Raw genomic sequence first — 18,032 nt, 5'->3', positions numbered from 1 at the left:
GCCGGAGAAGCCTACTTAACCCATCTCTGCATCAAATGTACTTGCAACCTATTCTGCTAAATTATCGTGGTGTGCTGTCCATGATTTTTCAAGTGTTTTTTAATATATTTTTTAGGAAGTCTGATGAAGGGAGCTCTACAGCGTCAGCATTCATAATCAAATCCAGGCAGCATAATAAAAGCTCTTCAGCAACCTGAGACTGCCACACTCAGGTGAAGAGCATCTAAAAGAACCAAAGCTCTCTGTTATATAATCCTCCAGTTAGCATTTGTTTTAGAAGCTGTTCCGGCCAATTTACATACTCTGTCCTGAAGAGAGAGGACGTAATGCAATGATACTCCTGGAGTTGGGCCGGAGGTCCATCTGGTCTAGTGGCTGATTAGATGCCTCAGGAAAGCTCAAGAGAAGAGAACACCCTCCTTCATTTTCCTGTTTTCTTTACATGTATTTCTTGTCCTTCCTTCAAGGACCTCTGGGCACTATTCATGGTTCCCCTCAGGGGTGTTGCTATAATTGAGCAGATGAGTTCAAAGGACCCAGGCTCAACAGCTCCCGAGGGGCCCCCAGCTCCTGAGGGGTCCCCAGCTCCACTCCTCCCTATTTTCTTCATTATCTCCCTCATTCTGAGCAACTTCCAGGAAGAGGGGTGAACACGGGCCCCATCACCCCTAGCTATACCCCTGGTTCCCCTACCACTTTGTTCTCCCCATAACCCTTGTACTCCCCCATCCCAAGACCCATAACCTGTTCTCCCCCATAACCCAAATGGCCATAGGAATGCATGGAATTTTTGAATAACCATTGGCCATTCGGAAAGTCAATGCATCCCATGGCCATTTGGAAGGATCCAGCGCATTGCAGTGTCATTCATCTTAGTCTCCCTATAGGCTACATCAGGCCTGCTCAACTTAGGGCCCCCAGCTGTTGTTGGACTACAACTCCCATAATCCCCAGCCACAGTGGCCAATAGCCAGGGATTATGGGAGTTGTAGGCCAACATCTGCAGGAGGGCCAAAGTTGAGCAGCCCTGGTCCACATGATCAGGTGCATGGAATCAGTCTAGTGGACTAGGAACATAGGAAACTGCCTTATACCAAGTCGGACCATGGGTCCATCTGGCTCAGTATTTTCTACACTACTACTACTTATACTTATATACCGCTTTTCAACAAAGTTTCCAAAGCAGTTTACTTAGAAAAATAAAGAATACATAAATAAGATGATTCCCTGTCCCAAAGGGGCTTACAATCTAAAGAAGAAACATAAGGGTAAACACCAGCAACAGCCACTGGAAGGATGCTGTGCTGGGGTTGGATAGGGCCAGTTCCAAGGGAATTGTCCTTTAATTAGTCCAGAACATTTAACTCAGGAATTTATCCCTCCCCCTCCCTTTCTGGACTCCCTCCCCAGAATTTCACCAATCTGCCACAAACCCTCCCCCCCCACACACTTGCAATTGCAAATCACTCAAAGAGCAGTCCAGACCGAACACAACTGTCAAACTCCCCTGCATTTAGCCTTGTGAAAGTGTGAGGGGTTTGGGGGGGGGCGGGGAGCCAAATTACTGTCAATGGCCACTCCACACATCACTCCACACATGCACATAGTTTGGCCCAAATTATGTCCGGGGTTAAAAAAAAATCCTCCATTCGCGGCAGCTTTTTAAAAAAGAAAACCTGAGCTTTCTGGTATGCCCCAAAAATGTGGAGCAAAAATTCTGGTATACCCCCAAAATGTGGAGCATACCAGAAAGCTTGGGTTTTAAAAAAAAAAAAGCTGCGGCAAATAGAGGAATTTTTTTTACCCTGGACATAATTCGGGCCAAACTAGAATGCGCAGCAGTAATTTGGGGAAAAGCAGAATCATGTGTGAACTGGTCTCTGATAACTCGCAGGGACTTCGGGGTGAATCCAGCTGATATGTGGATTCGCATCCTCCATTCCGGAGGAGATGCAAACTAGAAGCCATGTGTGTAAAAGTCCCAGGTGAGAGCATGAAACCTGAGACTATATCAGTCTAACAAAGGGGAATCAGAGGACAGAGAAAGCATGGTCGGAGGGGAAATGCCATTCCTGGCTGTCTCTACCCTTAATGCCCAAGTAGTGGTCAATAGGGCTGTTGGTGCTAGGAGAAGATGTCGTCAGGAGCTGCATCTCCAACATTCCCAACCTTTATCCAGATACATACAATAAATTGTTGCTGGGGTTGATGGGAGTTTTAGTTCAGCAACATTTGGAATACATCTGGTTGGGAACCCCTATCTTAAAGGATGAGGCCATCTTATTTGTTTACTTAATTTTTCTGTGTGAACCACTTTGAGGACATCTGTTAGAAAGTGGTATATAAATAGTAGTAGTAGCAACAAAGCACCTTCAGGTTCACTCCCTGGCAATTCCAGGTAAGGCTTGCAGAGATTCCTGCCTGTAACCAAAAAAGCTGACCAGCAATACTTCAGTTCGCAAACTGTTCAAAGGTTTGGAGCTAATTTTGCATATTCAAAGAGGGCATATGCAAGAATACGAACAGTGCTGCCCACTTTTATTTGCGTTATTATCACAGCCCTCCATAAATGTGAAATCCTCCTGGGAGCTGTCTCAGAAAACCTTTCAGAAAATAAGATCTCCTATTTGCTGACCGAATCCCAGATCATGTAAATGTTATTTATTATTATTTTTATTTATTGCATGGTACCTTCAGTGGAGTCAATTGCATTGACAAGAGTGAGTACAGCAAGCTCACTTTTGCAAAAATCTCTTCTTTGGTCAGGAAAAGGGTGAGACAGGTATAAAACAGAAGGGGGAAAGTGCACAAGTTAGTTCAGGCTATGAAGGGAGTTGAGCCCTGAGCTGATTACCAAGGCCAGATCTGAAGAAGAGCTCTGTGCATTTCAAAAGCTTGCTATACTACTCTTCAAACACAGTGGCTTTACTAAAAAGATAGAGCCCACATTTTGTTCTGTATTTGGCCTTCTTTCCATGAATACAGGGAAATGTGTATAATGGTTGCCCCATTTTAACTTCTCACCAGGCCTTAGAGATGGGTTACAGGTGAAGCGACTTGACCATAGCTGCCCATTCAACTTCCTGATTGACACTGCCCTTGCAGTGTTCTCCCCTGCTTTGCCTCTCGGCTCACATCTTTGGAGTCCCTCTAGAGGTGCCTGTCTCCTTGTGGTTTATTTAGCATGTTGTCGCACATGACACGAAAGGCATTTTTTCCAGCTCTTATCTCTCTGTCTTGTGGATGCAGTGCAGAGTATGGAGCACAAACGAAGCTGCCTTGCGCTGAGTCAGACCATTGATCCACCGAGCTCAGCACTGTCTACACTGACTGGCAGCAGCTCACGATGGTGTTAGGCAAGCATTTCCTCCAATCTGGAAATGGCTGGAGATGAATCTAGGATCTTTTGCATGCAAAGCAGATGGTCTCTTCCACTGTGCTACAACCCCAACCCCAGAAGTCCCACCTCTCCAAGGTACCACAATGGCAGGGCGGCAGGGGAGTGAGCTATCTTTGGCATTGCCTTTCTCTGAAGATGTCAGGAATCGAACCTGGGACCTTCATCATGCAAGCTTTGTGCTCTACCACTGAGACATGGCCCCATCTCCATCTGACAGCAACGTCCATCACGGTAGGTTTTCTACTTGCATGCTGCAGAAAACAGGAAGGGAAATTGTGCTGGTAGTAACATGTGTAAAAACACTCCAAGTGCTTTCTCTGCTCAGCTGAGAGCCTTCTCCCCTCCCTCTGGCTACAGAGCGAGGGAAGGAGGGGCTGGAAACAGCTCAGCCTGCTGCTCTCTGTCTGATTCTCCCTCGCATAGCCTTAAACCAACAGCTTCTCTAGCATCAGCATCTGTTTAGCTCTCTTGAGCCCAGATTTCATTCAGACGAAGAGCAAACCCAGAAAAGATTCTTACCCAGCTGTCTGGACACACCCGCTTTGGGGAAAATCCTAGCCTTGGCCGCCCCACTGGAGGAGGCATCTGGAGAGAGAGAGCATCTGGAATCTGATAGGTCTTCTTCCTGGAGGAGGCACCAGGCACCAGGGCCCCCAGCCTCCAGAACAATGCACAGACCCATCGTCTCCCTTGAGGGACCCAAGACAGCTAGGATTGTCCCCTTGGGACTGTCCCCTGCCATGAACTGACCCAGATCCACAGAGGAGAATATGTTCTCCCTCCTGGCCAACACCACTACTTGTGACCAGGACTTGAGGACCAACTCAGGCAATGCGTCGTCTTGTGGACTGAGCATGTCCAGAAGTGGCCCGGAGATGGTGATCGTACCTGTCTTGTTTGGAGTGATCTTCCTTCTGGGCATGTTGGGGAACTCCCTGGTGCTGGTGGTCCTCGGGCGCCCCCGGCCAGGTGGGCGGCCCTCCCGGAGTGCCACCAACACCTTCATTCTCAACCTGAGCATCGCCGACACCTCCTTCCTGCTCTTCTGTGTCCCCTTCCAAGCCACCATCTACTCCCTGCCAGAGTGGATCTTCGGCGCCTTCTTCTGTAAGTGGGTGCACTACCTAGCTATGGCGACCATGCTGGTCAGCATCTTTACCCTGGTGGCCATGTCGGTGGACAGGTACATCGCCGTGGTGCACGCCCGGCGCTCTCTGTGCATCCGCAGCCGGCGTAACGCCACCCTGGGCGTGGGCGCCATCTGGTTCCTCTCTCTGCTCATCGCCATCCCCGTGGCCCAGCACCAGGCCCTCGTGATCGGGCCGCAGCAAGCGCCCAACAGCTCCTTCTGCTGGGAACTCTGGACTGGTCTTTCGGCAGCCAAGCATATCTACAAAGCGTCCATCCTGGCGGTGGGTTATCTGCTGCCCCTTCTGCTCATCACATGCTGCTATGCCAAGGTGGGTGATGGGGCAAGCGGGGACAGAGGTGAGGGGGGGTGGTGGTGGGGGTCGGATGGGACACCCCGATTCTTCTCATTGTGGATTAGTTTGGAAGCAGGGTGTCAGGACCAGTGAGTGTCCCCAGTAACAGGGAGCATGGGTGTCCAGAGCGGGGCCACGGGGGGCAGTGCCCCCCTGGATTGAGCCAGTCCCATTGCATTCAATGAGGCTTTTTCTCAGGTAAGATTACAGCCTCCCCCCCAAAAAAAAGTCCCGTGGGTACGCCATGATTCCAGGTGTTGTTGACTACAACTCCCGTAATTCTCAGCCAAAGGCCATTGCAGTTGGAGATGTCGGGAGTTGTAGTTAACAGTTTTTGGGCATTCCTGCTACAAGGAACACTGATCAGAACCAATGGTCCCTGTGACAGGGATTCCCAGAAGTGGTTGACTACAACCCCTATGATCCCCCAGCCAAAGGTTGTTGCAGTTGGTGATGCTGGGAGTTATAGCCAAAAAGATCTGTGGATCCTGTTACAAGTGACCCTTGCTAATACCCACCCAGACTCCAATCCAGAGTAGGCTCTGGGTTGGACAGGACTGTTCAACTTTGGCCCTCCTGCAGACGTTGGCCTACAATTCCCATAATCCTTGGCTGGATGCCACTGTGGCTGGTGATTATGGGAGTTGGAGTCCAAAAACAGCTGGGGGGCCTAGCGTTAGTTGCAGACCTGCTCTCGGAGGATGAGCATGGTCCAGCTGAGACTTCCTCTCCCTTAGATTTGACAGACCCTGAGCAGACAGTCCTTGCTGCCCCTCCTGCCGTTGCAGGAGCTCTGAGGACCTGGTAACCCTAATGGGGCCAAGTGCTCATCCAGTTGCTTGTGGCCTCTCACCCTATGGACCTATTCCTGAGGAGCGGGGAGGCCAACTTCCTCAGGCATCTGCTATGGATCGGGGCCAGCCTGAATTCGAGGAGAAGCCAAAGCTCCGGGCTTCTAACCCCTGCTTACTTAGGGTTGCCATGTCCCCCGGAATTTAGGGTAGCCCCCAGATTTTGGCTCCTCCACCCGGCTGCTAAATTTCACCCGGATTTACATGGATTTCAAATGCGCTGCCCTGATTGCCCAGATTTTACTCTGGATCCAATCACATGGGAGGGCAGAGAAGGAGGGGAAAGTACACAAATCTACCTAAATAAATACATATAAAATGCAAATTAATTGACGCATGGTTTGCATAATATACAAATGAGGCCACCCGGATTTGGGAAGAATGTGGGAGAGCAACTGGCCCTATCCAACCCCAAGCACAGCAGCATTCCTCCAGTGGCTGTTACTGATGCCTACTTTGTGTTTATTTTCAGATTGTGATCTCTTTGGGGATGAGGGACTATCTTTTTTTCTCTTACATTTATTTTTCTATGTAAACTGCTCTGAGAACGTTTGTTGAAAAGCATCAGCCCATTCACACAACCATATCTACCTGGGTGCAGCCTCTGACCTGGGTATGCATGGTTGTGTGAATGGATGTATTCACACACATATCCATTCATACAACCATGCATACCCAGGTCAGAGACTGTGCCCAGGTAGATACGGTTCTGTGAATGGGGTGAGTATATAAATATTCATACTAGTAGATGATGATGATGATGATGATGATGATGATTGATGATGATGAAGCCTCCTCCATTTGCAATCAGCCTTAACAGCTCTTTCTTCATGCTCTGGCCCCAGATGCTAACGTGTTAGACCGGGGTACACAGATACAGGGCTTGGTGCTGGATTGCCAGAGTTCAGCTCTGAGAATTAAAAAATGGAGAAGAGAGCGCTCCTCAGCCTGCACAGAGTCCTTCCCCCTCACTTCAAAGCAGCCACAACCAGCCTGTCCACATCCTGAACTATACGCAGAGGTGGCCACTTGTTTAGGCTTCTCCAGGTGAGATAGAACAGTGGCCTCTCCACACATAAGTAGAGAGCGGGCACCCAAAATCCACTCGGTGGCTGCTTCACTATGTGAACAGATGGGCCATACCAAAGATCCTGTATCGACACCAAACTTGCAGCAGTTAAACTGAGTTCAACTCAGCCGTTGAACTCAGTCCTTAAACTGAGCCACTCCCAAGTAGCTCTCTGATCTCTGGTTGCATTCCGGTGCCATCCATTGCACAACCCGAGGATTCACTCTGGAGTCTCCAGTTTAGGAACATAGGAAGCTGCCATATACTGAGTCAGACCATTGGTCCATGATCTAGCCCAGTATTGTCTACACAGACTGGCAGTGGCTTCTCCAAGTCACATCAGTTGTGGTTAACTAATTTTCATTAGTTGTATACTAATCTGCAATTAGTATATAAGTACAAAAGCCATCAGAATGCCCAGGATGTAAACAAAGAAGAGGAGATGTAAAAGGAGCTGTAATATCCTTGTAGAAGTTACAGTACAAGAGAACAGGAGCCAGGGTTTCCATGACACCACTTCCACATGGATAAGTTCTTAAATGCCGGGAAAGACTTTCCATGATTGCTGATGGCAAAGCCCTGTGCCTAGCCATAGCTGACAAATGCTGGGAGAGATAATGATCATCGTTCTTCTGAAAGTCAAAACCTTGCAGACACTTCTCTGCAAGAAACTTCTATCATGCAATAAAGCTAGATGTTCTTTTTCTTCTTCTCTCTTCTCAGGTTTTATATCATCTTCATAAAAAGGTGAAGAATATCTCCAAGAAGTCAGAGAGATCAAAAAGAAAGGTAATTTTTTAAAAAAAAAAAACCAACAAAACCAAACCCTCAGCCAAGCACTTTGAAACACTGAGATGTTGTATTTTTATTCAGAAAACCTTTTGTACTAGCAGGCAAAGCCTGTTGTTTACCAGGCAAAGTAATTTTGCCTAGATTACGCTTTGAGGAATAAAGAACCAATAGGAACGCCAAAATAGATAGCTCCTATCAAGGGAAGCTTCTATTACTGTTTCCGTAACTATTTTCAATCACGTTGCTTGTGATTTGTAACAGTAAATCTGTCCTTTGCATTGCGATGACAGTTGAATGGTAACTTGATTTGAATTTTGTTAGCACATATGAACTCTAATAATAATCATCATGACTTTTTCCGATGAAAAACAAAAAATAATTATTTAAATGATTAAATACGGATTGTTTATGCAAAATTTGGTAGGTAATTGCAAAGTATGACTTTATTTTGCACAAACAAATCCACAAAGAACCAAACGCAGGGGCGGAGCTATAATTGAGCGGGGTTCAAAGAGAGACCCAGAGACCCCCCCCCAGCTCCAACCTTCCCTGTTTTCTTACTTTTCTCCCTTACTCGGAGGGGTCGCTGGGGAGAGGGGCGAACAGAGGTGTCCCCCCGCCCAGCTACGACCTTGACCAAACTCTTCAAAATGTATAATAAGTATCAGGTGCTAAAGTGTAATTGATTCAACGGGGTACTTAAATTTATTCTGATCTCCTTGACTGAAAGGCTGTGAAAATCTATACTTGTGCTGCAGTGTCAACTAAAGTAATTCACCTTCTTTACAGTTGACTGTTGCTTATACTGTAATTATTATTATTATTACTACTACTACTACTACTATTACATTTATATCCCGCTCTTCCTCCAAGGAGCCCAGAGCGGTGCACTATATACTTAAATTTCTCTTTCACAACAACCCTGTGAAGTAGGTTAGGCTGAGAGAGAAGTGACTGGCCCAGAGTCACCCAGCTAGTTTCATGGCTGAATGGAGATTTGAACTCGGGTCTCCCCGGTCCTAGTCCAGCACTCTAACCACTACACCACGCTGGCTCTCTGGTTCCACTTCCTTTTCAATAATATATGAAATGAGCCATTTCTGTAACAGGCAGTTGACTTACCTTGCAGGTACTTAAGAGGGAATCCTTTGCAATTTAAAGCCTCTGTGAAATTAAATTTGCTCTGTTAATTTGCTCCTAGTGGCTGCCCTTCAGGTACTTGATGACTGCTATTATTTATTTATTTATTTATTTAATTGATTGATTTGATTTCTATGCCACCCTTCCAAAAATGGTTCAGGGCAGTTTACACAGAGAAATAATAAATAAATAAGATGGCTCCCTGTCTCCAAAGGGCTCACAATCTAAAAAGCAACATGAGATAGACACCAGGAGCAGTCACTGGAGATACTGTGCTGGGGGTGGATAGGACCATTTACTCTTCCCCTGCTCAATAAAGAGAATCACCACGTTAAAAGGTGCCTCTTTGCCAAGTTAGCAAGGGTTGACTTATCCGCTATCATTTGCTATCATTTAGCCCCTTCCTTACTGATCTTCAAATCTCTATTGAAGACTTTTCTTTTTTTGCCAGGCTTTTGCCCTGTAGTTTACCTATTGGTTTTTTGTTAGTTACTTTAGTTTTTAATTTAGAATGAAATTTTTAATGTTGCCTTGTTTGCATGTTTTTGTGCACCGCCCGGAGTCTTCGGAGTGGGCGGTATATTAAATGTCTCTAATAAGTAAATAAATAAATAAAAATCATGGCCCCCCTCCTACTCAGTTTTCTCTTCAAGACTGTTTAAAGTTTTTACTAGTCACATGGTGTGGAAGTTAAGGTAGGCACCTGAACTTGCAATTTCCATGCTTTTTAGAACATGCGTGAAAATTGTAAGTACTCTAACACTCAACCCAAAGGGACTTCTAAAGACTTGAGGGAGATCGCAAATAGCTAGAATACTCTTTTTTTCTTTGAACTTTTATTAAAAATATATTTCACTTAACACAGTAAATTTAAAGTTACTCTGTATAGCATAGGTAGATACTGTTAGGTATAGTTCTTATGTCAGTCGTGCTACTGTATTATGTTCACACACTTGTCTTGTGGTAGCAAGCATGACTTGTCCCCTTAGCTAAGCAGGGTCCACCCTGGTTGCATTTGAATGGGAGACTTGATGTGTGAGCACTGCAAGATACTCCCCTCAGGGGATGGAGCCGCTCTGGGAAGAGCAGAAGGTTCCAAGTTCCCTCCCGGGCAGCATCTCCAAGATAGGACAAGATTTATTTATTTGTAAATAGGACAAGATTTTTTTAATTGAACCAACAGACTACCAAAGCATACAGTATGTTGCCAAAGCACAATTATATACAAAGTGGTTGTTTGTACATCATATATCTACAAAGATTTACACACAAGGATTTGGAAACCAACAGGGTTATAAAGTATATGCAGGCAGTACTGTAACTCGGGGGTGGGGGATTACAAGGCACATCAGGTAATCGGGGGGAGGGGGCGGTTGGGTTACATCCAACGTCCAAGAGAGGGCTGAGAGAGACTCCTGCCTGAAACCTTGGAGAAGCCGCTGCCAGTCTGTGAAGACAATACTGAGCTAGATGGCCCAATAGTCTGACTCAGTATATGGCAGCTTCCTTTGTTCCTATGACCTGTATTGGGTTGTTTGCTCGTCTGTGACTGTATCAATAAAGATTGATTGATTGATAGTAGATAGTAAATGACAACACATGAATAAAAATATTAATAGGTATACAACTGTGTATCAATTATTCAATAGTACTTCATAATTAATTCTAAATTAATGGTTTTATCTCCTTAATCAACAACTCTTGCATCACTTTTGTAATAAGTCTCTCTTATCCTCCTCTTCTATCCTATACTTAACACAGTTATTCTTAAAGTGAACCCAGTAGTCCAAATGGCTAGATATTACCCTGAAATTATCTAATTATTTAATTAATTAAAGATTCAATATACCGCCCAATCCACAGACTCAGGGCAGTGTACAAGGCAAGAACAGCATCTGAGATGATGATGATGATGATGATGATGATGATGATGATGATGATGATTGATGATGATGATGATGATTAACAATATTGATAATAAAATTCAACCATCCCAGGTCCTTGGGAAGAACTTGATATCTGGATAAAACAAACCAGTCAATAACACCTGACTGACTGTGTAAACAAGAAATCATCATCATCATCATAAGATTTAAAGGGCAAATACCTGGCGGAAAAGAAATGTCTCCAATAAGATCTTAAAGGCTGAAAGGGAGGAGGCAGACCGAATTGGGTGTGTGTGGAGGGGCGAGAATTCCAAAGTGAAGGGGCAGCAACAGAGAAAGTCCTTCCACGGGCCCTAGTACTACGGACCTCTCTGAGACCAGGGACCGAAAGAAGGGCAACCTGAGAAGATCTCACAGAATGGGACAGGACTATCCGGGAAACACAGTCCTGAAGGTAAGCAGGTGCTAAGCCCTGAAGGGTTTTAAAGGTGAGAGCCAGCACTTTGAATTGGACCCGAGAGCAAACAGGTAACCAGTGCTGTGACCGCAAGACAGGTGTCACACTATCATATCTCCTAGCGCCTAGAATCAGGTGGGCCACCGCATTCTGGACCAACTGAAGCTTCCGGGTCATTTTGTTATCCCAGTATTGGTTAAATAAGGGCAATTTCTGCACAAACTCATTGGTTTGCTGTCTGCCTTCTCTATATTGTGTGCAATTTGTTCATTCAATGTCTTGTAGCTCCAAAAAGCCACCATGATGGAGGCTTTGAATTAATCCAGCCTCTACAAATGATTACTCTAACTGCAGATAAAAGGTGACATATCCTCTTTCCAAATCATTGGCCACGTTTGCACGTAATGGGGGACCAGAGTTGCAGGGACCCATGGTTTCCTTTCTGTTATGTCCGAACGCGAGCAACTCCGGTCCCATCCTGAGGTTGCACTCAGGAGACTCCAGTTTGAACCCTCGGTTGGTAGTGAATTTCGCTGCTCCAGAAACTGGTCCAGGCAGCCTCCATTGTGTCCAAATGCAGCATTTGGCCGGACTGGAGTTGAGGGAGAAAACTCCTTCCTCTCTCTCTCCCTGATTGGCTGTGCGGGCTGTTCAGAACATAGAACAAAGGAAGTTGCCTCATACCGGGTCAGACCATTGGTCGATCTAGCTCAATATTGTCTGCACAGACTGGCAGTGGATTCTCCAAGGTTGCAGGCAGGAGTCTCTCTCTCTCAGCTTTATCTGGAGATGCTGCCAGGGAGGGAACTTTGAACCTTCTGCTCTTCCCAGAGCAGCCCCATTATCCCCTAAGGGGAGTATCTTACAGTGCTCACACATGTAGTCCCCCATCCAAATGCAAACCAGGGTGGATCCTGCTTAGCAAAGGGATCCATGTCTGCTACCACAAGACCAGCTCTCCGCCCTTTTCAGTGTTGAAAGGCATCCAACAGGGCTGGCCTTTCTTTGTCTCTTAATACAAACACAGAAGTTATTTTTCATTCATGCGCACCCCTGCGACAGGCTTCTCCATTCATCACAACACGCTGTGTTCTGTAAACAGCTTTCAACATTTAAACAGCTTTCAAGGAGGATAAATGGAGGGATTAACTGTATTAATGAAAGAAAACACATTGGATGCAATCCTTATTGCTTTTGTTGCATTTCTGTTTTCAGGGTCCTAATTCAGACTTTATAATCCCAGGGCTAACATAGGAACAGAGGAAGCTGCCATATACCAAGTCAGACCATTGGTCCATCGAGCTGAGCAAAGAGACACCTCTTAAAGTGGGGGTTCTCTTTTATTTAGCAGGGGGAGAGCAGCTGGCCCTATCCAACCCCAGCACAGCATCCCTCCAGTGGCTGTTGCTGGTGTCTATCTTATGTTTCTTTTTCAGATTGTGAGCCCTTTGGGAGCAGGGGGCCATCTTGATTATTTATTTATGTATTTATTTATTTATCTATCTATTTATTTATTTCTATGTAAACTGCTTTAGAAACTTTTGTTGAAAAGCAGTTTATAAATAGTGGCGGTAGTAGTAGGAGCCCTATGCTAGGGAGAGCCAGAGAAGCCAGGGAGGAAATTTGGGACCTTCAGCATGCAAGCATGCAGATGCTCTTTTCAGAGCGGCCCCATCCTCTAAGAGGGATACCTTCTAAAGCTCAGGCAGTAAGAATTAGTGAAGGGACTAGAAGCAGGGACTTCTCCAGTATGGCCCCTTGACCTTGAAATGGAAAAAGACACCCTATATATAGAGAGAAATAACTGCTGGTAGTTTTAGCAATGGGCTTAAGATCTTTGCACTTCTCAGCTGGGAAGGTGAGCAAAAATCAGGCTTTGCCTAGCACACCCCAAACCCTGTTTCCCCTCCAGACACCAAGCTTGTGTTTGTGTCTCTAGACAAGTGTGGTGCTGGAGAAAAGAGAGTGCAGGAAAGCAGGAGAAGGAAAGAAATTAAATGCATTCAAATGCAAACCAGGGCAAAGCCTGCTTAGCAAAGGGGACAATTCATGCTTGCTACCACAAGCCCAGCTCTCCTCCCATACTCCTCCTATGGTAGTAGTAATTCCCTCTCAATCTCGCCTAGACTGGATACCGTCTTCTGTTAGACTGTTTTGTTTTGCTGTCTCTCAGTATTCAAGCTGATGCTTCTGCTCAGTTTTGTTGACCTTCTGTTAGGATGTAAATTGATTTATCTTTCTTTTGGACAGATTGTTCTGTGGTATTATAAACTGCCTTGAGTTTCTTGAAGCAGGATATAAATTCCAATAAATATGTTTTTTGGTTGTTGTTTTTTAAAAAATGAATCATTACATGAATGATTTTTGAATTTTATTTTATTTTGGTCTTTTGACCCCTTTTGAGAATAGTAAACAGATTTTCTTTGCAGTATCCAAAAAGCTAAGGGCTGCAGAAACTAATGACAGACCTCCCAAGATTATTTCAGTTCACCAGAGGAAAGCATGCCAATAAATTTACCCTTATTTACAACTCTGAATTTAAGATGACCCCCCCTTAAAAAGGAGAGGTTAAATACAGGTTGTACCTGCATTTACTCGAAAGGAACAAGATTCTGAATTTAAGATGACCTCCTGATATCTAATATCAAAAAACTTGGGCAGGGAGAACTACTCTTGGATTCTGGTAAATACAGTATGTTGCTATAAATGTCCTCTCTCAGTACATCCAAGAATCAATTCATAGATCATTACTTGGGCCAAAGCATAGCATTAATTGTGCCTAAATGTTAAATGTCTCCCTTTTGGATCTCAAGCTTGGACTCAATCCCAGACCAACAATTTTGCAGTCAAGGAAAGAATGACAGAAAAGGGCATGGAGAAAGCAGCCAATTATCACACCTGGGAGTTATTTGCACATGACTTCATGCTGCAGGGTAAATGTTGAGCAAATCCACTTCAAATCACACTCACAGCATTGAGGGAAGCAGCCCCTCCACTCTGCTCTCAGGGTTTTGTTTCGGTGCAGGTTCACATGGCATGCCTCGTTTTCCTTCTAGCCAATGGTGGAAGAGAGATAACTTTCTATAGAGAGTATCCCTCTTATCATGTTAATGATTCTATGTCTCTCCCTATTTGCTCCGGCATTTTCAGAAAAAGTTGCTTAAAACCAGCATTTTAAAACCCCGGAAATACATCGAGATAGGCTAGAATTTGGAAGGCAAAGCCCGATTTGTGTGTAGAGTGCTTCCAAGGATCTCAGAGGGACTTTGGGGCAAATTTGGCTGGTGTGTGAACACACACACTCTCTTCTGGAGGAGATTCAGGGTAACAGCCCTGTCTGTAAAGCCTCCTGGAAGTTTTTCACATGGGGCTTTCAAAGCTCTTTAACTCGCATCTCCTCGGAGGGGGTGTGTTCACATATCGGCCAGATTTAACCCGAAGCCCCTGCAAGTTATCAGAGAGCATTTCACACACAATTCGGGTTTTTCACTGTGCATTAGAGTGTAGCCTGATTTATATCCAGGGTAAAAATATATATATATATTTGCACCATTTTTGGGGGACTACTTTGAGATTGCAGTAAAGATTGCAGTAAATCTTCTTGGTAAAGCCTGCTGTGTGTAAAAGTCCCTGGTGGCACTTTCTGGCATCTATGTTTATCAAGTGCTTTTTTGTTAAAAGTTGCTCTAAGTGGTGAGCAAGATCGAAAACCAGAGCTGTACAATGTTAAAAAAGAAAGATATAAACATTAACTGCAATAAGCCATAAAAACACCCACGTTCCCAAACATTTAAAAACCTGCCCTATGTAAAAAACACTTGGCTTCCCTGCCTAGAGAGGTGGTGATGTCTGCAGCTGTTTCTCTTTAACTTTAGAAAGTCCAACAAAGATGTAGCACATAAAGAACTTACCACCCTGGTTGTGGCTTCTATGGAAATAGCCAAACACTGGAAACTATCTTGTATGAGTTGATGGCTCCAAGATATGGCGTATTGCCTTGGCAGAAAAATTAACTTTTTAGGGGACAAGCTCTGGCATTAATAATTCCAGGAAACAAGCCCTGGAATTAATAAAAGAAAATAGCTGTATTCATATTTGGCTCCCTTTCTTTCATTATGTTAACAGTGGCTTCATGTGTCCCTCCCCTCCTAACTTCCATATGATTTGTGGAGTGATGTACTTAATCATAGAAAAATTAAAAATTGAATTTACAACCTCTTCCTTCTCCCTCTCCTTCTTCTTCATTTTATAAGCTTCAGCTTCTCAGGTCTCAAAACAACTCTCTCAGGCAACAGTTTTACAGACCCAGTTGGCCCAAATGGATTCCTCAACCCACCTGGTCTGACAGGCTGGTAAGCAGCAGTACCCTTTTTGGCCAGTGTGCTGGTGGCGCTGTAGGACAAAAAAGATCAGCCCAAGAACTCCCTGGGCCTGGTGGTGCAGGGAACAAGATAGTCCACGAACCAGGCCCACAAATCGTGGCCATCAGTAGGATCTCAGGGGAAGAATACTCATAGCGAGTTTTGACCACACCTTCCCGCCACCCCCCGACCGCCCGACATGGAAAATGGGTGATAACACTGTTGCACTTACAACTTTCTCTGTGTTATTACCCCTTCTTTATCCCTGCCCCCAAACAATTTGGGTAAAATTGCAGTCATTTTTGCCCAGAGGAAATTTAGAGTGAGGATTAGAGTCGGGGTTAGGGTAACAATGAACACATTATTGTGCTCTCTGCATGGAGTCATCTTTGGAGAACTTTCCTGCCAATGTTCATTTCCATTCCTCTGGCAACACTGCAGCAATTTTGTAGTATTTTTCTTGTGTTCTGAAAACTTTTAAAAGCTTTTAAAACACCTTTGACTGCTGCTGCAGGCCTGATGGTAAGAACAACCCAAGCACGATAACACACTGAAAGCTGAAATGTTTGTAATCCTGTTGTGTATTTCCCACCTCTAGGGGCATAGATCTTGTCAAAGATCACAATGAGAGTCCACCCCACCCCCTGCCCCCCAGCTGGCTCATGTACTAACCTGGGTACTGTTTCCCTGTTTCTTAATGAGAGAGAGAGAGAGAGAAAGACTTTTCTCAACCTGTGTTTCCTCTTGCACCTCCCCCCCCCCATAAATTGCTTTGTACAGTAATTACTTTCCAGAATTATTGAATAAATAATTGTCCTGCTGTGTGTGCTGTTGAACATCTATTCAGCCCCAAATGGCTCTGTATCCTCCGAGCCTAACACAGGGCATTCAGAACAAAATGCCTGGATTCAGAGAGGTAACCAAGAGCGACATAATTACACCGTATTTCCAACAGCACTTTGCTGCTGCAAGGGCCAACGTGAGTCTTGTACTTCTGCCATGACGCTGGGATGAAAAATCCAATGCAGCTCCAGACGTCGACACTACACATCCCAAAGGAACCAGCGTGAAAAGGGCCATGCCGAGAATACCGTGGTATTGGGTGGAGAAATCCAGCTCAAATGAGTTGAAAGGGCAAATTTCCCTCCCTCCCCAACCTACCTGCCTTTCTCTTCTGCAAAAGTGGAACCCCAAATTTTGGCCAAAACAGTCTGCCTTCCTTTTTAAAAAAAAAAACCTGTTTTATTTGCCTTCCTTGGAGGTTTTGTAAAAGGATTGTTTTTGTCATCTCTCCCCCCCAACCCCATACTATATTGGCTTGCTTTAATATATTGATGTTAGCTATCTGGAGCATTATTGTGAATGGGAAAGGTAGCCAGGGCTGGGCAATTCAGTAAAGGGGGATTTCCGATGACAGAAATCCCGGGCCCTACCACCAGAAGGCATCAGAGCAAAAGAACTTAGCACGTGGGCAGAGGGCTGCTCTGTCTCATTTGCAAGTAAGCCGGGCTTGAGGGAGGACCTCTTTCGCCACCGTCCTCCAGTGACCGACCTCACCTCCTGTGATGGTTTAGGAGGCGGGTGGAGCCTCCTCCACTACACAGCAGCATTTATAAAGATTAAAAAGAAAATATAGTTTCCCTCCAAGATGCTGCTCCCCAAGATTTGCCGCCATAGGCGACTGCCTATACTGCTTATGTGGTAACCTGCCATTGACAAGTTTCCCTTTAATTGCCCACCCAGCACTGGTGCGGGCGCGTGTTGAGAGCTTGCAGGGGCGAGCAGGGAATGGTAGTTCTGCTCAAAGCTTCTTCAGTGACTGGAGCAGCCTATCTCATCACTGTAACATTTAAATTTGTGTATACACCTCTATGGCATACCTGATCTGAAGGTTTGTGACAGAAGGGGTGATTAACCTTGGTTTAAAAGGTTGGGAACCGCTGAACTAACAAAGGCCTGATCCACGTAATTGTTCAAATCTAGGTTTGGTGTGGTTGTGTGAACCCAGACCAAGATGGTTTATGACCCAAGATAAATCTTAAAATTCTTAACTTGGCCTGGGTTCACACAATCATACTGATGCTGGTAACCCACATTAAACCTAGATTTGAAGTACCTACGCAGCCCACATTGTACTGCACATGGATTTAACATCTGGTTGCCTGTCTTTTTTGCAGACAGCACAGATGGTGTTCCTGATGGTTGCCGTTTTCCTGATCTCCTGGCTACCCCACCACATCATCACCATGTGGGCCGAGTTTGGGCACTTCCCACTGAACAATATTACCTTCACGTTCCGCATCGTCTCTCACTGCTTGGCCTACGGGAACTCTTGCATCAACCCCATCATCTATGCTTTCCTGTCGGAGAATTTCCGCAAAGCCTGCCAGCAAGCCTTCACATGCAAAGCCTTCCGTCAGCCGGCCCCTGCCACAAAGCTGGCGAGGGTCCGCATGGAGAACCTTTCCACGACTCACTCAACAACGACTGTGTGACACAGAACTGGAAAATCAAAGTGTGGCTGGAAGAAACCACCTCACTGTATTAAACCTGAATCCGAGGCTAGGTTTCCCCCAAGTTTTTTGATATTAG

General features: G+C 45.3%; 1 protein-coding gene across 1 annotated transcript; it reads left to right on the top strand.

Moving 5' to 3' along the window:
* The first annotated feature begins 4,170 nt into the window (after positions 1 to 4,170).
* On the top strand, positions 4,171 to 17,935 carry LOC128334468 (galanin receptor type 1-like). The gene is made up of 3 exons (XM_053271333.1): positions 4,171 to 4,860; positions 7,528 to 7,593; positions 17,618 to 17,935. Exons 1-3 carry the CDS (start codon positions 4,171 to 4,173, stop codon positions 17,933 to 17,935), a joined length of 1,074 nt encoding a protein of 357 aa, XP_053127308.1.
* Positions 17,936 to 18,032: the final 97 nt, after the last annotated feature.

This window comes from Hemicordylus capensis, chromosome 9, assembly GCF_027244095.1.
Source record: "Hemicordylus capensis ecotype Gifberg chromosome 9, rHemCap1.1.pri, whole genome shotgun sequence".
NCBI classification, from domain to species: domain Eukaryota; kingdom Metazoa; phylum Chordata; class Lepidosauria; order Squamata; family Cordylidae; genus Hemicordylus; species Hemicordylus capensis.
Note: the sequence above shows the minus strand (reverse complement) of the source record. Positions and strands in the feature narration are given on the sequence as shown.